General features: G+C 35.1%; 1 protein-coding gene across 8 annotated transcripts in view; it reads left to right on the top strand.

The window, feature by feature from the left end:
• The window catches only part of KIAA0825 (KIAA0825 ortholog), a 233,766-nt gene that overhangs the window by 114,194 nt on the left and 96,344 nt on the right, over positions 1 to 23,228 (top strand). For 7 of the 8 annotated variants that reach the window (XR_003945874.2, XR_007780379.1, XR_003945873.2 and 4 more), the window contains 3 exons: positions 3,292 to 3,448; positions 7,953 to 8,108; positions 11,367 to 11,461. Coding sequence is in view for 5 of the 8 variants with exons in the window: in XM_030237303.2 (XP_030093163.2) it covers positions 3,292 to 3,448; positions 7,953 to 8,108; positions 11,367 to 11,461 (408 nt within the window). In the remaining 3 variants the exon portion in view is untranslated. Of the gene's footprint in view, positions 1 to 3,291; positions 3,449 to 7,952; positions 8,109 to 11,366; positions 11,462 to 23,228 lie in introns of those variants that run through there. The other variant, XM_050986501.1, reaches the window with a different exon arrangement.

Here is a 23,228-nt window from a genome sequence, read left to right as displayed (position 1 = left end):
TCTTTACAGTGATTTTTCAAGAAGTTGTGTACGTCAGTGTGTTTGTAGTCCAGTCTGTTTTAATGTTGCAGTCATGCATCATTCTGTAAAAATACCATTCATCAACTGTGCAATACTGGATTGATTGGAATAACATGACTTACTGAATTAAATTGTAACTGCGAAAAGTAAGATTGCTAGTTTTTTCAATGAGTATTCTTGAAGGTTGCAGATGTTGTTGTCACGTCAGGATTTGTCCCTATAAACAAAGGATACAGTACTTGTAGGCTGGAATCAGTGATACCACTGAACAGGTTTTCATGCAGTGTTTTAAGGGGCAGTGTCCTGTTTCTATGAGTAGTTAGTTGATGTGGGTAGCAGTAATAGATGTGGTAAGCAGTAATAGTGTCACACAAACACTCATTGACATTTGCCTTTGTTATCTTTGCATTTTCATTAAATTCTAATTTACAAGATCTAATCCAATGATTAAAAAATTGAAGCCAGATGCCAGTGACTGACGGAGTTGTAGAATAAAAAAGCATAATGATAATTTGTAAATTGATACTTAACATAATGGTCTCATAATACAATTTCTAATGTCACTGAGAGAATAGGTACTTCTTAAAGATGCAAATATAAGAAGACAATATTGTGGATAACCTCTAAAAACTAAAACTTGAGTTAATTTACACGTCTTCAGAAGCTGAGAATTTTAAGTTAGTATGCAACTGTATTTTCTTTTGTAAATTACCGCAAAAATGCTGTGTTACATGTTAGGTATCAGATTGTGGAAAGTAAATATGGGAAAATGTTTATGTATGTCTACAGTGTCAAGCAAAGAGAGAACTAGCTTGTGACTAGGCTTGGTAATTTTAAGCTTAGGAGAATGAAGAATACATTGCCTGCTCTCCAAGTGAGCAGTTATTTGATGCAGTTATGAAATTGACTCTCCTGACTTCAGTTGTATTTCTGCAATAGAAATCTAATATGAATGTTGTTTTCCCACTTTTCATTCAAATATTATGAGTCAATATCTGTGGAGAAAAAAGATCCAGTTTATAAATACCCGAGATATGAAATCTAGAGATAAATGTTATAATAAATGCAAATTACAAAACTAATATATTAGAACTGAAATTCAAATAGTCAGGTAAAGTAGTGGCCATATAATTACTAAACTAAAAACAATCTTTCAAAAGGAGATTTATGATTTTAATGAATGAAATTACTATATTGTAATTATATACTCTGTACTATATTGGTGCTATGGAACCATTCAATTATCAAATGATTTTCTGATTTAGCTGGATGCAAGTGCATATATATATATATATATATATATATATATATACACATATTTATAAATGTTTATAGACTTCTAATAGATACATAGGAAAGAAAAAACCCAATAAATTTCAAAAAATTATTTGGGACTCACCTACACGGCCATAAAACCATTTTCAAAGTGTAGTGGGTTTTTTTAAGTAAAATTATTGCTTGATTTTGTGTTATGTTATTGTTATCAGGATTGCTATTTACATAAAAAGTTTAATAATATATAATAACTTAATTTTAAAGAGTATTTAAAAAATTATAGCCTTCATTGAAAGGTTCAGAAAATGGGAAAGGTTCTTTGCCTGTCTTGGGTACTGCCTGAAAGTATTACTATTCATTAAAGTGCCCTTTACTTTTATGGTAGCATCAGAGCTGTAAACAGTCACGTTAGATTCTAAAAAACACGCATCCTGTGAAGAAAAGAAATGTCTGTCTTTGCAAAGTAATTTGTCGAATTGAAGATTATTGTTTTTCATCATGGTGACCCTGACCTTGCTGGCTGGGTGCATATACAGATTAAGATGAATGCAGTTATTCCTTGGCTGAGGTCTGCCTCTCTCAGGGCACATTCTTGCTAATGACATGATTGATAGGCAGTCCCAAATCCAGAAAGGAAGTCATTAATCATATTGCTGCCTGAATCCAATCATCTGCTTCACCTGCGCAGTAACGGGCAGTAAAGAATACAATTTGGGTGCTGGCACTGATACATTCCTTTGTCAGAAGTCCTTAGCTTTTTCAATGTTAGTTGCTAAGAATTTTGACAAGAAATTCAGGTTGTATCTCTATGTGGCATCAAATATCAGCCTTAAATGTGCTTTAATTTAAAGATCAATTTCTTTGAAGCTTTTCTGTAAAGTACACCATAATAATATGGTATCGCTTACTTACATTCAGCAAAGAACAAAATTATAGTTTATATTTTGAAACTATTTGCTCTGTAGGACATTCTGAAACTGCATGTGGAAGCACTATCTGCTTTAATGTCCAGCAGTTGTGCAGCATTTCAGAGAGCATGTAGGTCAAATGGCAACTTTCAGAAGGACTGACTTGGTAACCATGGCACACTTTAACAGTAAACTGCAACCACAGTGGTTTTGTTTTCAGTTTTTTGGGATTTTTTTGATGTTTTGTTTTTTGTTTTACTTCTTAATGAATACAATACTGATTTTTTAATTAATTGATAATGCTTCCTTGTTTTGTTTTAAATTAATCCAGCAGTGTCTGTAGAAAGGACAATATATTCTTGTTAATCTTTTGAGTTCTTGACACATGCATGTCAAATACCTATGCTGCTGCTCTAGTATTTGAGGAAAATTTTAGTACTACTTTCTTAGACTTCTTTAGTAGCAGCACTAAGATTGTAACTTGTGGTTGTATGCAGAGAGTCTGAGAATGATCAGAGATTTGAATGCACAATTTTGGAGGCATTTGGGAATGTCACCTTCAGATTGGCATTGGTAGAAGTTTCACACAAATACAAAAAAAGCCCCAAGGAACAGTATAGGGCAAAAAATGCAACAAGTGGCAAATGCGTACCTTTTAAATGGTTAACGACATAGCAGGGGAAAGAAAACTACTTCAATTTAAAACTTCTAACCTATACTTAGAGTAATGGCTACCTTTCTGACATGTTAATTAGGCTTTAATATATGCTGTGACAGGCAAAGAAAAATGCACAAGACATCGAATGTAAATGCCATTTCTAGTACCAAAGATACTTCTCTAGGGGAAACGAAAATATTTGCTACTTCTTCATCCTTAAAGAGTGTTTTCTGTGTTCATCTTTCCAATTAAGTTGATATAAAATAAGTATAATACTGTTATTTAACACATATTATGTGAGAGATATATGTAAAACAACATACTTCTAAGTACTTCCAGGTTTTTTTGAGCATGTAGTTCTAGCTGAGTTGATATTAATACTGTGTTCTTTATTATTTAACTTAGGACTGTATCTTTTCTATCTTCTAGTGCCTCAGTCACAGTTAAAGGTGCAACATTAGAGGAAGGAGGTATTGCACTTGGATTCTCTGAGCATAATATAAACATGATGGTCCTGGATATCTGCCACAAACCAGGTGGCAGTGAGTACCTGAGGCAAATTTATCACATCATCCGGCTCAATGAGGTAGGGAAAGGGCCTTTCCTCAGACCAATTAGGTGTGTACTGGCCTGGGGCAACATCTGCTGGCAGCTAAGGGTTAGTCAAGGAGGTGATAATTGTTATTAAAATATAGAATTCTATATTGGGTTTTAATAGAATCCTTTCAGTTTAGGCTTTTGTGCATTTCTACAGAAAATACTACATTATAGGAAAAACTGTAGATTTTATTTAGGTATTTGGACAGTAGTATGGCTCATAAACTTTCTTCAGTTTCATGTTGTAGACCATAGATTCGTTTTAGATATCTGAGCACAGTAAAAAAAAAAATTAAAAATTAGCGAAGGCTGTTGAAGAATTGACTGTTGCAAAGGTAAAATTACACTTGGTTAATTAACTATCTTGATTTAAGCAAACAAGCAGCCCCTATGGCAGTACTGAGGAAGTAAATGAAATCTTACTCAATTTAGACAATTCTGTTCAGCCAAAGTGCTTTTAAAATTACAAGACAGAAATTTAGATTTATTTGCTGTATATGGAATTTTGGCAATATAAAAGAATAATTCTATTATTTCTAAGGCTGTTCTAAATTGCCCCAAGTTACCAAAAGCATTCTGATTTTATTCACTGAAATAAACATAGGTTTGTTTAAATTGTACAGTAACACAACTTAATTTAGAAAGTTCTGGTTTAGTTTTAATTACTAAATTCCTTGAATGCATTAGCAGGTGCTTAAGACCCTTGCAAGTGTACAGAAGTGTTTATAATAAAATACAAAATAATGCAAATATAGTCAGAGGCCAGGATTTTTCTTCTGAAAAACCTGGTAGCAGAAAACCCTGACTTAGAGAGCTATGTCTGTAGGGAGGCCATAGAGAGCACCTTAGTACTCACACTGTGCTTCTGAAAATAGGATCCAACTGTTTAGTTCCTAAGTACAGGCTTAAAAACAACCTTTATGAATCTGTGTTTGGAAGCATCAGAAGCAATGTAAGCATATGTGCAGAGATGGCAACCTTGCATTAGTACAGTACAGAATCTTTTCAAGTTTCCATTTCCTGAACCATTAACTGGTTTAGGAAGTGAAGTGAAAACTATTATTGTAATAAACAAAACATGGAGCACATTCAAGATTACCCTTAGGTATAAAGGAGTGTGGAAAAGACCACTGAAAATAGCATATAGTCCAGCAGTTAGGACAGTTACCTAGGGGACAGCATATGCAGGCTCAAATCTTTATACTTCCTGGTTTATACAGGGAATATGAATCTGCATCTCCGACATCTGAACTAATTCCCCAAACCTCCATACCATTAGCTATCAGCATGGACTCCTTCTTTTCCCCTGTTGGAGTTGTTTTGCCTTGTAGAAATAGTGGTAAAAATGCATTCTGTAACTTTTAGGTCAAAAATAGAATAAAACTGTAGCTGAAGGAATAAAATTCACATCCTGGGTTTTGGATATCATGATCTAAGATCTGACTCCTGTGAGTATTTGGTTATTTATACAAAGTGGAGCAGCTCCAATAGGAGGTATGAGGCTAAGAGAATTAGGGGGGAAAGGGACTTCAGCCTGACTTTCCACGTCCCAGGTGTCTCTCCTTGAATTTCTGCAGCTAGTAAGACCCTTTTTAAAAATAGAACATTTCTCAGTGGAAAAAACTGTATTGTTTTAAAAAAGAAGAAAAAGAAGAGAGATCATGACCACCTTGAGTTTGAGAAGGATTTAACTGTATTACTTTCAAATGCCTTTGAAACCATTACAAAACATTTTAGTGCTTAGCATGGTGTGATGATTATTGACTTTTCAATATTATTTTTCAAAACCTAAATTATGTTTTATGTGCCTGCTTACCAAGAAATAGATTTGATTGTGTATTCAAAGGTCCATTCTTTTGTTTAAAGACTCCTTGGAATTGTATTCTTAAAATAAGTTTAGAGATCTCTGTGCTACATTGCTTGGTAATTATGCGTAAAACAAAATGATGAGATGGAAAATTGTTGGTTTTAGTAATAGTCCTTAGAAAAGCAGATGAAAAGGGATATGAATTCTTGGAAGCTGGATTTGAAAATAGAGATATTATTTTATAAAAATTTTAAACAGTTATTGTGGTACTCAGAACAGCTTGCAGCCCTTCATGTGTTTGCCAAAAATAATAATAATTTTTAAAATATTCTTTTAGTAATGACAACCAAAGAGAGAATTTTTCTGGGCTGTCAGGCTCAATAATATTTTTTTTACTTGGTTTGATGTCCAGTCAGTGTACTGAGGATATAGTTCACATGTTTACAGATGTGTTTTCATATTTTCACATTTTTAAACATGACCCTTTCAGAGCCTATGATACTTACTGTACTGAAGGGCATCTTAATGTAATATATTTACCATTGTTAAATAAGTCTCTTCATCAAAAGCAAATCTACAGTATTTTATTAAAGACAGAAAAATACCTTTACTGAGGTCTGTTGTATACCACTTGAATTTTTCAAACCCTGGCAAGCAGGTGTTAGCAAAATTGGTCAAAATCTCCCTCCTAACACCAAGCAGGCATTCTTTCTTACAGGGCCAGATGCTGCAGGGATATCTCCACCAGAATTGTGCATGTCAAGTACAGAAAAGCTCTTGCTTTATATACTGTATTTTACATAGATATTAATTGATTTTTCCCAGAACGAACCATACATATAATAATAATTTCCTGGAGACCCATAACATGCCCTCACCACTTTGCATATGCGTTCGTCTGTCCCAGGGGTCCCTCTGGTGGTCCCAGACCCCAAAGTTACCCGTTCAGTGAACTGGTGTTGCTTTCCAAAAAGGGAGCTGAGATGGCCTACCCAGACTGGTTCATTATTTTGTTAATGTTTAACATGATCCTACAGAATACGTGTTGTGCCGTTCTGTAGACTACTGGTTTTGCAAAATAAGATTGTGTTTTCCCACAAGCTGAGCAAATAGTTCTTCATCTGGCAACACATGGACAGCCATTTCCAGTATTGCTTCTGAAAAAGAAACACAATCTAATTCTGCTGGCTCTGTTACATCCAGAGGGCTGGGTTGCTTAAGTCTACAGATTTTGTAAAAATGTGTACATGGAAGGCAGTACATTTATGAAAAGTTGGTAGATGTACAGAAATAGCTTTTAAATAACCTTCTTCACTGTGTCTCTGAAATCTTTGTTATGGCATAAAGTAGTGAATGAATAAATTAATGGGGAAATAAAAATCCAGATATTTTTGAAAAGCTGAGTAAAAATAGCTAAAAGAGGGTATGTTTTCACAGTTGCTTTGTGATATTATTTTAAGCAGAAAAACGCTCAATTTTTTTCTCCTCGTGATTAGTTGGGGTTTTTTGCATACACTAAGACAATTTTGTGATTCTCTTGGTCGGACATGACATTTGATTGCAACCAGCAGAGAGACAGTCCTCTTTCTCTTGCCCTTGTGCTTTTCCACTCATAGGCCCCCCCTTTGTACTAGTACTTGACATCATGTGGCTTGTTTATCTGGATGAAACCTTATTTTTTTCCTTGGCTTTCATAACATATGCTAGTGCCAACACAAGAGAGAAACAGCTAGTCTGTGTGGCCTGAAACTGAATTTGTGCCTTTCAGGTCAGGCCATAATTGGGTAAGTTTAAACAGATGATTAAATTCTTCTTTTAGAAAGACCTACTGAGAGGCAAAGGATGCCTTGGCAGGTAGTTTGCCTGTTATTCTACCTCAGTAGTACTGCAAATAAGAGGAGCATTTGCATCCATCCATCCTAATGACTCACCTTGTGTACTTGCTCCATGTAATGGATATCGTTTTAATAACAATAAACTGTTTAATCACAGTAGTTATTCCAGCAAATGGATGTGTAAATGTTTTATTATCTAGTTCTTCATAAAATGGTTCTATTTAATCAAAACACTTTATTGGCCTGCAATGATGATTTATTTACATAGTAGTCGAAGAAGTGAAAACAGAAAAGATGTGTCCAAATAATAATGCATCTGTTACAGTATAGTTTCTAAAATTGCAATGCAAATCATACTGCTTCTAGGCTTTGAACGTTTGAGCAGCTAAAAATTGCTTTCAGGAGTGGGAGAATATTTATTTCCTGTGTTTAAATAACATGGTTACAACATGTTAATCAAAGAATTGATTTATAGTCATATAGTAATGGTTGACTGTTTTCCAAAAAGTTTAATTCAAAAGCCATGAAAAACATTTGTTGTTTATTTCTACATATACCTAGCATATATATATAAAATGAGAATTTACGCACATAATTTGACAAGAATTTCAAAGCAGTAGGTTAGATTGCTCTGTTTTGCTCAAGCTGGGTGCATGTTTTCTGAAGTTATGTCTTGTTCATTGTAAAATGATGATATTCTTAAAATGGTTTATATTTTTTAAGGGATTTTTAATTCCCCATTGTATTAAAAGGGACTTCTATCTTTCAAACTTATGCTTGAAATGTATGCAAATTTCACACAGAAAGCTAGATGGCCTGTACTATTCTGTGGTTGCTTTTTCTTCCAAAAGGAATATTTGAAAGAGCAGCTGTCTTGTGAGAATTCTTCTGAAGATGGTGCTACCTCGAGTCAATGTCTGCCTTTGACGCTGAAGGGCAGAGAAGAGCAGCCTGTCTTCAACCCTTTCCAAGTGTACAGACAATCTTATGCAAAAGTATTCAATCAGGTTTGTGAAAATCTGAAACCTTGGTTATAGTGTAATTTTACTTTTTGGTATTATTATGATCGTGATAATGACAAAGACCGAATGTATGAAAATGGACTTATTTATGTGTGTTCATATTTAATGAAACAGAAAGGAATATTAATTCTTGGGAGTGTAATGAGGGTACCCTCTACAATATCACAATGTTCAAAAAGCCATTACTGGCTTTATCCTTGATCGGAATTGTTGCATGCAAGAGCAATTTGCATTTTCTTACACTTTCTGTGTTCAGTACATGGAGGGAAAGCCCATAATAGCAATGACTTTTATTACATCTGTGCAATAATACATAGAGTTAGTCTTAGTCCTTTGAAAAATTGTATCAGAACTGTAAGTTCACATTTATAATCTTCCTCGTGGGGTTTTCACAGATATGTTGAACAGCCAAGTACAGAATGCTTTAGAAATACAGAGATTTTACAGAACAGTGAGATTAAGTGGGTTAAAACACACACACACACACACACACACACACACACACACACACACACACACACACACACACACACACACAAAAGGCATAAATTTCTGTTTTTCTTTAAGTCATGCTTATAATATGTAAAGGATTACAATTTTCTTGTTAGAATTTAGTTGGAACTGTTGGAACAGTTAAAGACAAGAGATCTAGTTGCCTAAATCTCTGCTGGAGCACTCCATGACCAATTCATTACGCAAAATGCTAGATAGTTTCTGATACCACTTCTATACTTGAAAATTTTATGCCATTGTTTCTCATACATTCTTAATATGTCATCAGATTTTTTGATGTCAGTATTCAGTTCAAATATTTGAAAAGATGTATTGCAGTGACACGAAATTCACTTTACAGATTTGTGTGGAAATGCATGCTTTTTCAGCGCAGCCCTCCTTATACACAGTGAAATCTCTCCAGTTTTGACTATTTTGGTCTATTTCATCAGCTATATTGCTGTAAAATATACTTGTTTTTCTTACTTGTTTAATGAATGGTTAATCATTGTCATGTTGCAGTAAAAGTGTTAATATCCAGAAAAAGGAGACAAATACCAATTCCACAAGGCTGCTCAAGGCTCGTCACTCCAGAGAAGCATGCTTTATAGAATCTTTGAGTCAATAGAATCATAGGAAAGCTTGAGTTGAAAGGGGCCTTCTAATCAAGAATCACAGAACCACAGAATGGGTGAGATTGGAAGGGACCAGAGTGGGTCTTCTGGTCCAACCTCCCTGCTCAAGCAGGGTCATCCTAGAGCACATGGGCAAAGAATTGTGTCCAGATGATTCTTGGGTATCTCCAGTGAGGGAGACTCAACAGTCTCCCTGAGGAGTCTATTCCAGTGCTCAGTCAGCCAGGCAGTAAGGAAGTTCTCCCTCATATTCAGCCCAGAAAGCCAGCTGTTTGATGGGCTGCATCAAAAGGAGCATGACCAGCAGGTCAAGGGAGTTGATTCTGTTCCTCTACTCCATTCTGATGAGACCTCATCTGCAGTGCTGCATTCAGCTCTGGGGTCCCCAGCACAGGAAGGACATGCAGCTGTTGGAGCCAGTCCAGAGGAGGAGCAGCAAAATCACTAGAGGGATAGAGCACTTCTCCTGTGAACAAAGGCCAAGAGAATTGCAATTGTTTGGCCTGGAAAAAAGATGGCTTCGGTGTGGTAATTGCAGCCTTGCAGTACTTGAAAGAAGCTTACAAGAAAAGTGAACATTTTACATGAGCATGTAAAGGGGACAAAGGGGAATGGATTCAGATTGACAGAGAGTAACTTTAGATTAGGTATTAGAAAGAAAGAAATTATTTCCTGTGAGGGTGGTGAGGCAGTGGAACAGGTTGCCTAGAGAAGCTGTGGTTGCCCCATCTGTTTAAAGCGTTCCAGGCTAGGCTGGGCAGAGTTCTGAGAAACCTGGCCTAGTGAAAGATGTGCCTTGCCCATGGCAAGGAGTTGGAAAATGGTGAGGTTTCAAAACCCTTCAAACCTCAATCATTTTATAATTTTCTCCTCTGGTTCTATTTCCAAGCTTAATGATGTTATTAAATAGTTCAGTTCCCTTTACCATTAAATTGTTCATTTACTTAGTGGTGTGGGACTGTCCATTTATAAAACAGTGATCAGTATAGCTAAGTGTCTGGTTTCCAATGAAAATTATTGCCAGTGCCTGTAGAAGATGCCAGAGCACTGACAAGGAACCTTTTCTTATTCATTCGCTTTCTGCTTTCTCAGTATTTTATTTTTTCTTGTTACTCTTATTTCCCCTTCATACTCTGTATTTCACCTTTGTTTTTCTACTTTACTTTAACATGCATGGCAAAGATGGGGAATAGGGAGTAAATTAAATAAGGAGAAGGAAAGTGATGAAATATAGATGGAAGGAATAGGAGGGATTGCGGAGATTCTAGCAGAGATTCTGCTCTCCCAGAGGAACCAAGTGCTGTCTGTAAGAAGAAAAAGATGCACTCCAAGTTATACTTTACTATTTTTTTAGGTTTATTTTTATTGTTTTGACTTCCTTAAACTTTTTTTTTACTACTCAGTGCTTTTTCAGTGTTACAGCAATAACCTTGAACTTATTTCCTCCCAAGAAGATTATAGTCACTACTTGACCATTGCTGACAATGATAAGGAATATTATGCAACAGGATTTACTGTTTTTTAAAAATAAAAATGTTGTGTATGGTCTCTTCTCTGCCCACTGATGATGTAGATTGCTTTTGTTTATTAAAGAAGCAATATAGAGTTACACTTGTTCATATTTTCTAGATTTAATGCTGTTTATAATACAGCATTAAATCACTCTAATTATGATACAGGTTACTTCTTGAATTCCGGGTATACGAAATTTTTCATGACATAACTTTTTGCTGACAGCAGAAAATGCAAATTTTTGTTACACAGAAAGATGTATACCAACTATATTTCACTATACTAAGATGAAATACCAACTATTTAGCTTTTTGGACAAAGAGTAAAGCTCGCAGACAAAGTCGTTGATCAGAATGCCATCAACAGTTGGAATAATAATGGTTAAAAAACCTTATTTATTTTTTTATAAACAGTGGCTATGTCCCTAATTAATTAATTGCCATTATATTGGAATAAAAACCTTCTTCTGTGGACATGATTGATATCATCTAAGTCCTTATTCTAGACCCCCCTCTTTGGTTAGTACATCACAGCTGGAGCTTTAATGTAATGATCATATTAATGCTGATTAATAACTAACTAGCTTCTTTCCATGTATCAACAGCCAGCCATTAATGAATGGAACTGGGATTGGTCAAGCTTGCTTCCAGGTTACTTGGGATTGAATCCGATGGCCTTCAGGGTGCTGCTGTCACACAGGTAATGGGATTTTGGCAAATCATCACATTTTCATTTTGTATTTTTGACTTTATAATCGTGAATACACAAAGATTTTAGTGGTGAAATTTGTAAAGCAAATTCTGCATTTCTTTTTAAATACGTAGTTTTAAAATGTAGCCACATTTTTTTCTGTAGTAGTTGATCCATACTCAGATGTCTTTCAATTCCTGTTTTGAGATGTACAATTTGTTCTTTCTGTCTGAGACAGAAGTATATGAATATATGTTGATATTGCACTTAAATAAGGCTGTAGATAAAAATTAGTAACTTTTGCAAACCAATACTGCTCAGGGAAATTTCAGCACAGAACTTAGGTTATGTTTACTCAAGTTACAAAGGATCTTAAATTCAGTTGGGGGCATGACAAGTGTAGCTAGAAATAGAAAGTGTTTCCTTAAAAGTTTTCAATTAATCAAACTTATTCTCATGTTTTATTGCCTTTTCACTTGTAAAATGTAACTGCTTAATTCAGAAACTGCAATTTCTTAAATTCAGAAAAATTTAGGTGGAATTTTTTTGGGGAGGTTGTGTGGTTTGTTTGTTTGTTAATATTTGTTACCTATGATAACTGGAAAACTTACGTGGCGCTCACTGAACTAAGACATTAATTTCTTAATTCTGAATCCTCCTGATGATACCTAATATGATCCTATCAGTCAGCTTTTGAACTGACTGTTCCTCTATCTAGAAACTAGAGTGACAATTTCAAAAGTGTGTGAATTTGCATGTCATAAAGGTTTTGGGACTTTTGTCTCATTTATCAATTTATCACTAGCAGTTAGTCTTAAACATTTAATTCTTCCTTCATTTCATATATAAAATATTTTACAGTCTTTTTTGAGTCTTCTGTCTTAATTCGGATAAAATTACTTCTTTCCCTACCTAAATTGTTCTTTCCCAAAAGTTAATTGCACAAAAATTTGTTATTCAGTTCTCTTCTTGATGTCGTTTGTGACCTGGTACCAAACAGAATATGAAACCTCACAGACTTTTTGTGTTAAATGTCAGAGAAAATACAGTACTATTTCTTTTTTATGGTTCTTCTGTTGATTGCTATCTCATGTCCTTCATTAAAAATGAAGTAGATTGTCCTTTTAAAAGAGGCTCTTAGACTAAAACTGGTTCTTGAACTTCGCTTCATGTTATTGTCATCAATATGAGCCAAAGGGAGCAGAAGGCTGGTGTGATTTGCACAGGAAATATTTTGTGTGGACATTTGATATTTACTGTTCCCTTAAAACACATTTTATTTTTCTTCTGATCTCTTTATAGACATTAGAAAGAAATCATGTGTATGCCTCCTCTCTCCTTTTCTGTATTTCACATCCTTGTCATATAATCTATTTTTTAAAATTTAATTAATTTCCTAATTGTTGTCATCTTTCCTAATTTGAAAATGTCTTAATTCATTGCCCTTCTACATGGTAAGGAAATTCTCATCTAGAAGTGACACTGCGCAACTAATTAATGATTAGAGCATGGATCTATTATTTCAACCACTCTGCAAACCAACTCATTGTTTAGATCACTGTGATCATAAAAAGTAGAATAGCTGATCCAGTATCTGCCATAGCAGCCGGCATCGACAACACAGCTGGTCTTTATCTGACTTTATTTTTATCATAGCTAGAGTGTGTCTGCTCATACTTTCAAGCTGACTAGAACAATTCTAGCTGTTCTTGTGGCTACACAAACAATCTTTGCAGTAAGACTCAGGTGAGCCCTATTTTTAGGTGATTCTTCATGATCCTTCCTAGAACTGCATAAATCAGCCTTACTTGTGCTCAAGACTTAATGTTCAAGCTGAATGAGTGTATGATTATTTTGACCTCCAATTTAGGGTAGATCTATTCTGATTCTACTGTTTCCCTCCTGAGATGGGTTACGCAAAACCACAGGCAGTATTTGAGCTGTTTTAGAACCATCAGTTTATAAAGCGGAGCACCATAATATTTAAATTACTCCTACCTGTGACACATGCTAAAGCTTTCCCTGAATAGTTATGTCTGTGCTGGCAAAAATATTTTCACCAGTTCACAGTGATCTTAGAATGATATTTATTTCCTTCTTTTCATATTTCAAGAAAAAATACTGTCAGTTGCATATGAAGTTTAAGAAGCACAGTCTTTCTTTTGAGGAAAAAAAAAGTGAAAATGCTTAGGGGACTCATTTACAAGGAAAATGCTCCCCTAACCTAGTTAATGACTGAGTTAGGTGAGAGGGTGTTATGAGAGCATTGTCCCAGAGCCAGCAAGTGTTAGGCAAATTAATTGGTTGGTGGTTAGGGGAAAGTAAAATACTTTTAGGACTGGTTAAAAAGGAAATTAATTGTTGTCTGCTACTCTTTGCTGGCTTCACACAATGATGGGAATCTAATCCATGCATTCCTATGATCCTCAAAGTAAAAGTGTCCAGAATATTTTTTAAATTAAAGATGTGATGGTTGTAAGGCTCTGGAATCCTCTCACTGAGTCCCTCAATGGGGCTTACAGGGATTTATGTAAGTACCCTGAGTTAGATGCAAGGAAGGAATACCAACAAGATACTCTTCAAGAGTCAAAACAACAAAAACTTACTTGGCAAACTTGAGAAAACAAGGGAACTTTAGAAGAAGTTTAAAGCAACATTGACTCAATAAAAACCACTTGACAAAACATTATTTTAGCAAGCTCTAAGACCATTCAATTTTACAAAATTCACATCATCTGATTTTAATTTTCTCAAAAATAAATCATATGTATGTATATAATATATATAGTTTGAACTGGAAAAATAAAAGTTAAAATGTATTTCTCAATTATACTTGAAACAGTATCTTTTAGTAATAAGACCACTAACTTTCACTTAACTTATGAACTTGATTTACACAAGTTTTAAAAAATATCCTACGTACTTACACAGATATGTGCTGCCTTTTCAAGTCTTGGACTCACTTGTTCATCCTTAGCTACTCCAATAACAAATGGGCATTCCTTACCTCTAATACATGTATTAAAGCAAGAAGAGCACTTGTTATTTAATTACACGTATCTCGACTTCTAATTAGTGTCCTGCTCATAAAGTTACAGTTGTTATTGTCTGGCCAAATCAGTGTGTTGAAAATCAACAAGAAGTACTTAAGCAGTAGGCAAAAAGCTGGTGTGTTGTCAACACTGAGGCGCAATTCCAGAGCACACTACCATGCATTTTCCTTCTTGTTTATGTACTCTCCTTTATATAAAAGTTAAATTTATGACCATTTATTTTCAGAGGAATATCTTGGCAACTTGTACATGGTTAGAAGATGTTATAATTTTGTAGGGCTTTGAGATGTGGCCTGCCTTTTGCAGTTGTGCAGGACTTTCAGGTGTACTGAATACCTTACAATAACGTAAAGATATTCCTGTCACTATAAAAAGGAGGAAAAAAGATATTTTTGTAACATGTGAAGCCATTATCCAGTATTGCAGTTATTTGGGTTCTGAAGAGGAATGGCTGGGATTCCCTCCTCTACACTTAGGGAGGTTTCACTAGAAACTGGTGTCTGTGCAGGGACAAGTAGTGATTTAGTTGGAATGATGTAGATCCTGCAACAGGAGCACGCTGGGAGCTATAGGAACAGATAGAGAAGAAGTCATGACTGGAAAAGCCAACAACAGGACCTTCAGAACAGAAAGCTTAACAACTTACTAACTAGCAGAGGAATTGGAATGTGTTATTTTTACCATAAATGTGTCAGGTGAGAAATAGTAACAAGTTTGAAAAACTATAGGAATTAAAACTAGTATTTGTTCGAGTGGATAAGAAATACTATAAAATGTCTAAACTGAAAATTAGAATTTGATTTCCAACAGACAAGCCAGTATAGCTCAAGAACTTTCCAGAAAATGTTTATACAGTGATATGAGCTAAAATAGCTTTAAGTTGGAGCAGGATAGCCAAGTATCTAGTAAGCTTCTGGTCATGTATTGCTAGAGATTCTGAACTGCCCAGCAGCTTCTGAAAGTCAAAAACATGGAGCTGTTTATATATTGACTTTCAGGAAACTGTAAAAAAATGAGTAAGTTTGTATTTTACTAAAACTGGATAAAATCTGTAGGCTTTCTAGTAGGCTTTGTTGCTACTGCTACAAATCAACTATTAATGATGGTTGGTGAAGAGCTAGGGCACCGTTAATACTGTAGTAATCATCACTTCCTTGGTGTTACGATAAATGATGCCCTTATAATGCATATGAGAACATTTGCTGCAAAATAGATATAAACTCTCAGATCCCTTGGACTACAGATTTTTTCATAACATAGTCCAGACTGCATTCTTGTTGATGAACTACTGAGCTGTTTACAAGTGGGTCTGCTTTTTGGGTAGGTAAAAACTATCATCAGCAGCAGAGTGCAGTCCTAGGATTGAGAAAACCTTGTACCTAGTGTCTCTTTTTTAAAATCCTGTCAACCGTACTGCCTTTTGCAAATTGATTTGTTTATATAGTTGTGGCATTTTTTCCCCATCGTTAGAGCTAGGGGATGAAATTACGTGTTTTGACTTTGATTAAGCTTAATAAAACTGAAGTAAGAAAATCTTGTTTAGTATTTTGAATGATTGCAGGGCAAAATTTGCATAGCTCTTGTATATTCTAGTGAATACACAGACACCATCTGCTGAGAATGATAGCCATATGGTGAACTATTTATAGAAAATGTTTATATTCATTGTGTTGTTGATTATCTAGATATCCAGTAAACGCACTTTTAAAATCTAGTTTATCAACGTGTGGAAAAATTTATTATGTGGTTTTGAAACTGAAAAGAATGCCAACAAACTACATGTGTTTTGTTGTCTGTCAAAGATTTTTTTATAAAACTTTACAAAAGCCTAAATCTGAGAAATGAGTGAAAAAAACCTCCAGGGTATTAAAAGGTAGGAAGTTCTCTAACAATTTTCTTTGTGGAAGAGACAAATTATGGAAGAGCAGTTACTGACATGATGCCAAGACAGAGAGCTTATCTTCTTGGCAGAGGACAGCAGTCTTATATCTAGTGTATTTCTAGGTAAGTTAATCTGTCTTCTAAACTCCAGATGCTCCCAGATCTTTGGTATCCAAATTTGCTGGATATTGGAAATTCATACTTTTGCTACAGTTACAAGTCAACTATTAATGATGGTTAGTGAAGAGCTAAGATGCCATTAATATTGCAGTAATCATCACCTGCTTGGTGATACTATAAATGATGGCCTTATAATGCATATGATAACAGGCTTTCTAAAGTGCGTGGGAGGCTATGAAAGGCAATATCTCATTGTTCCTGTATCAAAAGAAGCAGGTGAAAGGTGTTAATCCATTATTGTACATCTCTTGGTTAATCACGAAGTCAGGCTTAGACCCTAGCGCTGGATGTACCAAAAAAAAAGCCAATGGGATTTTGTGGAAAATCTCACTTTGACCTTTCTGGGTAAACAAGGATCCTGTTCCATAAATGAGTTGGTCAATAACAAGGTGTATGTCACATCTGTCACCACAAGGATTATCCTTTGTCTGTTTATCCTCTTCTGACATAGCTAATCAAACCATACTGTGACTTTAAAAAATCTGTCAGAAGTAGGCTTAGTTCCCTGCCTGGCACTTTTAAAGCATTGGTGGCAGAACATACATCAATAAGCAAAAGGGAACAGTAGTACACACTGTTTGTCTGCGACTCAAGCCCCTATCATGTATACAGCTACAGCATGAATTTCACATTTAAATGAGGTTAAAGATGAGGCTCCCCATATGCAATACACTTTTCTGATTGTTCTCAGTCTCCCTCTTCTGCAGATATATTGATGAATCATATGAAAAAAAATATTCTCTGATGACAATCTCCAACAGAAGGTGCTAAAAACATAAGGATTGCCATATCCCATTTTACCTTCCTTATTACAAGCTACTTTTTAATACTTGGGAGTCTTTTATGATGAGGCCTTTGCTAGCCTTGCAATACAAAAGTGTGTACTTATCACCTCTCCTTTAATTAACAACTATAAAATTGCTAAATAAGGTTTCAAGCTAATTGGATGATTTTTTTATTACTCAAACCTGGCTTCTAGAAAAAGTGTAAATAAAATGAATAAAAAAGAAGAAAGTATTGTAAGAAGAAAGCTGGTACATCTTTTTGCATTCAAAAGTGTATTGAGCACAGCATGTTGGCCAGGGCAGAGACCTGTGATCCAAACCTCTTTCTTCTAATAATGTCTCACACTATCTTGGTTCCCCATTTAAACTGGATCACATTTGTCCGCATTTTTATATCCTTTGGTATGCTTTTGTTCTGGTTTAGGAATGGTCTTCCACAATTTAGTGCTCCTGCTGAGAACTCTCCAAACCACTAAACCACTGCTTACTCCTTTCCCCCTTCCCTCCCCTCCCCCATGGTGCTGTGAGAGGAGAATTGGAGGCACTAAACATAAACATCATGGGTTGAAACAAGAGCAATTTACTGGAAACAACACTGAACAAAGAAAACAAGTAGTAACAGCAACAATACTAACAACAGAGGGTACAAGAAAGAGGCAAGCAATTTACATGGAAGCCCCCTAACAAGAGATAATACCCAACTGCTCCCTCCACCCCACTGACTCTGAAGAGAACCCTTTCCCTATCCCCAGAAAACTACATGAGGTGGTAGGGAATAACCTTCAGGTCTCAGCCATGCCCCTTCCTGGCTAGTGCAAAAATTAACTCTGTCCTGCCCAGAACCAGGACGGATGGGAATGCTGCTAGGTATACCCAATGTATTGTGTTAATAATACATTTGTGTATTTATTGTTAGGATTCATTAGTTCTTTTAAAGGTACATATCTTTTCTTCATAGCTAGGTACTTTTGTGTTCTACAAATCATCACTTGGAAGGGTGGCACTTCAGCCGTTTTATCACTATAAAATTAACCTGGTGATTGCTATCCTGTGACTTGGGTGGCTTTTCTTAAAAACAGGTATTTCCTTTCATTGGTGAATAATCTGCTGTCCTTTCAACTCTATCTCAATCCTGTTCTCATCAGGGATTCTTAAGTGGAGATACTCATGTTCATTTTTCTTATCTATTTTCTCTTTCTTCTTTCAGACCCCTATTGATCCAAGTTTCCATTCTTAATAGATACATAGTTATATAGTGATTGTAAGTGTAATGTAAGTGTAATGTGTAATTGCTAAATGTATAAATGTGAATTAATGCTTTCAAAGTACTGACTTCCCTGATTGTAGACAGTGGCTTAGCTTCTTGTCTTATCTATAGACTTCTTGCTACACCTGCAAGGGAAGAGGCTGCAGGACACAAGCTGACAAGCTAAAAGTCTGTTTTGTCCATCAAGGCATTGTTTCTTCCTTTTGCTGCTTTTAGATAAGGGATTTTCATCAAAGTTTTAATAATGTAGAGTAATTCAATTTCCATACAGGGATCTCAATTTCTTTGTAAGCTATAATGAGCTGAGACATGCAAGTCCCCTGTAAGATAGAGGGGGAAGTATTAATATCAGAGTTAAACAAATGGAAAATCTGGTCATGCAAGTCACTTTTAAGCTTTCGCCTATGCTGCAAAATCGGTCTGCAGCAAAGTAAAGAGTAGAACCTAGTTCTTTTGACAAAATTTAAGATACAAAGCTACCTCATTGTAGCTGATCTGTGGTGGCTGTTGCTATCCTCAGTTCCTTTGTGGCAGCAAAGGTGACTCAGCTTTAGTGAAGCCTTAATGGCTGTCTAATTTGAATCACCTTACATTCTTGTTAGGAAGTGGTTGTCCCATTAGTTTTTCTCTGAAGGGGATGGGGAAGACTGGATGCTTTTTCCTGACCTTGAAATATTCACTGTGCAATAACAAAGCAAGTTACTGCAACAGTGGTGGTGGCCACAGTGTTGATCCCAGACCTTTGCAGCTGTAACTATTGGCTCTTAGAGCTAAGGCTTTCCCAAAGTCATTGACTTCTCTCATGGCTTTCCTGAATGAACTTCTCTGTCCTGCCAGGCTGGTGCTGCTTAAGAAAGGATGACAAGTCCTAGAGATCTTATTGCTTCTTCCGTAGGTCCAGTTGTTAATGTCAAACTGACCTCGGAAGTTTTACAGTCACGATGCAGGAGTTTAGTTTTGCATGAACTCCTAATAAGTTTTGTGAAGGAAGTTGTAAGTTTAAAATCTGCCTATATGCAGTGATTTGGCCATTTCTGATGCCTACTGATGATTCGACCCAAAAAAACTTTTTGATTGGGATTTTTCTTCCCCTCTTAACTTCTTTCTAGAGTCTAACAACAAAATTTAGTCTTTGTGAAGAGTGGGAAACCATTGTGCATACTGCCTCATATACCAAAAGAGGGAATTAAGAATTGTCATTCTCATAGTTGACACTATAAAATGTCATTGAAGAAAGCTTTTTCATGTTAGTCTTTAGATTGACAGGTTATGACAAAACTGCATTCATGTTGCTTGAATACATCTTTTGTCTAGTTTTACATGCTTTTTGACTTGTATAGAAAATGACATATTAAGGTTTTCATTAGCCTTAACCAGGTGTGATTTTCTTTATGGAAGATACCTTGGTAGGACTACAGCTGAAGGCGAGTAAACCAGTGAAGCTTAGAAATGCCACAGCTCTTCTTCAGATGGTAGCAGGGAATTGAAAGACTCATTAATCAACAGCCAAGTCACAGATGTGATGTCTTTCCTGCAACAGCCAACAGACTGTGAAAGTCACATCCAACATGTAAAACGGTTAAACAAGGCACATCTACAAACATTCTTAAACTTCTGTCTTTCTATTTTACTTGAAAAACACAACTCTTTTCATGTTTTCATTATTGATTTCCTTTATTTTAAACAAAAGTATTTGTTTGTTCTCCAAACAATATTATTTGCTTGGAAACAAAAGTAAATGCTGACACTGGTTTTACCCTTTGTTTATTTTAATACAACATATTCATTTAAATGGAAACACAGTTTCAATTGCAATGATTAATTAAAAGAGTTTTAATATTATAAATTTTTGTACACAGAAAATGTGCATGGAAGTTTTGACAAAAAAATAATTAATACAGGGATTTTCTGCACATAAATGACTGGCTGTTTTCTTCATGATTTTCCAGTACTTTCCCCTACTACAAAAATCATCTGGAACAAAGATTCAGTTGTGCTGTAATGCTGCAATGTAGACAATCATAAAATTTTAAAGTGAAATTACTTAGAAGATTTTATTAGTTAATCAACCTGCACTGAATTTTTCACCTGTGCTGATGGGGAAAAACCCATAATAAGAAGCCAAAGAATGAAATCATTGCACAATTTTTCCACATTATGCTTCTTTAAACTTTCTGCATCTCTGAAATGAAGGAGAGTCTGGTCAGAAGTCTTATGCTTCCTCATAAGATTATTTTTAAATAGATATATTCCCCATGGAAAAAAAAAAAATTTACTCCGTCAGAGAGTATGAATTTGTTAGAATTTTTGTATTTGCTAATTTCTTGGTCTCCCTAATTTTCACATATTTCCAAAAATAAATGTAAAATCTGAGGCAGATAAGAACTGTTTCCCACTGTCATCTGCGATGAGTAATTTCCTAATAGCCGTAGTCTGATCTTCTGTTTCCCTCTTTAGAACATCTGTCTTATTTTTTGATCTTCATATCCAGAAATGGATGGATTTGCAATCCACATTCTTCACTTTCCCCCCCAGGATTGCCAGTTGCAAAGTTATTTTGGTCTTATTCAATTTAAGTAAATTGAACTGTATGTAAGTGTAGTGCCTGCTGACTCAATAAACACCGCAGTGCACACAAAAGACAAGGAAACAATGGTGCTGCATTTATTGCAGCAATAAGGTCTTAAATTATTGGTATATCAAAAGTTATAACTGCTTTTTCTTTGTAGGGTTTTGTAAGCGGATATTTGAATATACATCTCTTTAAGTTATATTTGTAACAGACTTTTTCTGTTTACTCAAATGTGATGCTACTTCTTGTTATTGGAAGGCTTGTTAAAGCATATACAGCTACCATGTTGTCATTTTAGAAAGAACTGTTGTTATTTAACAACGGTTTTTTGCATCTTAAAGAGATTTCACTATTGAGAGAAGGGACAATTTTAGGTTTTGTTTCACGTTTAAGCATAAATTATTGCCTAAATTTTTGCTCATTAGGTTTCTGTTGTTGCTTTAACTCAGTAATTAAACATCTCTGTAAAAAGACCCACCCTCTAAAATAATACAGAAATTATCCTTTTAATTGTACTAATAAAGAGTGTGATAGCTGAATTTAAATACTACCAAACTCTTCCCAAAAAAGTATTAATGAAATTATATCAGTCAAGAAATATGGTCAGTAAAATAACCATCATGATTTCTCTTGGGATAATTACATGGGTAATTTAATAGTACATTTGGAAAAAAACTGAGAGCATTAATGTGATGTATAGTTAAACCTCTGTAAATGGTAGGTAGAAAATAAAAGGTTTTCTTGTCTTTCAAGTAAAAAAGAAACCTTTCAAAATATGTCGTAACTCTTTAACAGTAAATTTATTTTCCATTTTTGGCATCTTATTTTTTATTGTTTCGTATGGAGTCACCGTTAGATCATGCACTTGAAGCAGTGGGCTTTATAACCTCTAAGTAAATGCAGAGACAATTGGGTATTCTTTGCATATCTCAGTGATAAATGGTTGTTGCATAAAAAAATTTGATAGAGTGGTTTCAGAATTTTTGCATTAAAAATGAATGGTCATTGATCTGTGTCTATCTAAACTTCAGTGCCATATTGTCATAGTTCAAGGTGACCTATGGGATTCCTATACTATGAAGTTATTCTCACAGATCTTTCTCCAACATCATGCCCAAGCCTCAATGTTTGGATATTAACTGATGTGAGTTAACCAGCTTCAGTCTATAACTTTCTGAGCAAGAAAAATTCTGAGATACTTACCTGACAAAAAGTGCTGCTTTTTCTATTTTTCATCAGGAAATGTGTGAGTCCAGAACAAGTTTTGTGTGATCAGGCTTTCATAGTGTTTTCACTTTTGGTAAAAATTTTTCACAGAAAATAAACAGATTCTGAAGTCTTAAAGACCATGCTTTAGTTCGGTACAGCTTAAAGGAATCACTCTAATACTTCCAGAAGTATGTGTTGTCAGTTTGTTGTTTACTTATTTATCTTTATTTCAGTGAGGATTGATATTCCTTTGCAGAAGGAAAGCTTCTCCTTATACCATGATATTTTAATTCTTTCATCAATTTATGACATTTCCTGATGTGTTTTTTAAAATTTAAGTTTAGTTTTCTGATTTTAATCTATCTGTGCTGTCATATGCTGAATTTTTTGCACATGGAGTTCAATGACTGGTTTATCTTTTTATTCCATACTAAAACATAATCCTGAATGTGCTCACTCACATCCTTAATGAGTTGTCTCTGTGAATTCAGGACAATAACTTCAATTCAACATGTTAGGCTAGATTGTATGCCTGCAGTTTTGTGGCATGAGAGGACTACTTAGAATTAACAGTGTTTCTTTGGCCTGTATTTCTCACATATTTGATTATGTGTCTGTCATCTGCAGAGAATCATGTGCTTGTGCCACAGTGCACAAGTCTGTATCTCATCTATATATGTACACTGAAAATACAGGCTACTGAAATTTTAATTAAAATTTGAATGGTAGCTTTTACAGGCACCTACTAGATATTCTAATGATGCAGAAATCTTTTGTAGTAAAATAAGGAAATAGTGAACTACACCATTAGACTGTTCACTAAATCTAG

Source organism: Serinus canaria, chromosome Z (genome assembly GCF_022539315.1).
Source record: "Serinus canaria isolate serCan28SL12 chromosome Z, serCan2020, whole genome shotgun sequence".
In the NCBI taxonomy this organism is placed as follows: Eukaryota; Metazoa; Chordata; class Aves; order Passeriformes; family Fringillidae; genus Serinus; species Serinus canaria.
Note: the sequence above shows the minus strand (reverse complement) of the source record. Positions and strands in the feature narration are given on the sequence as shown.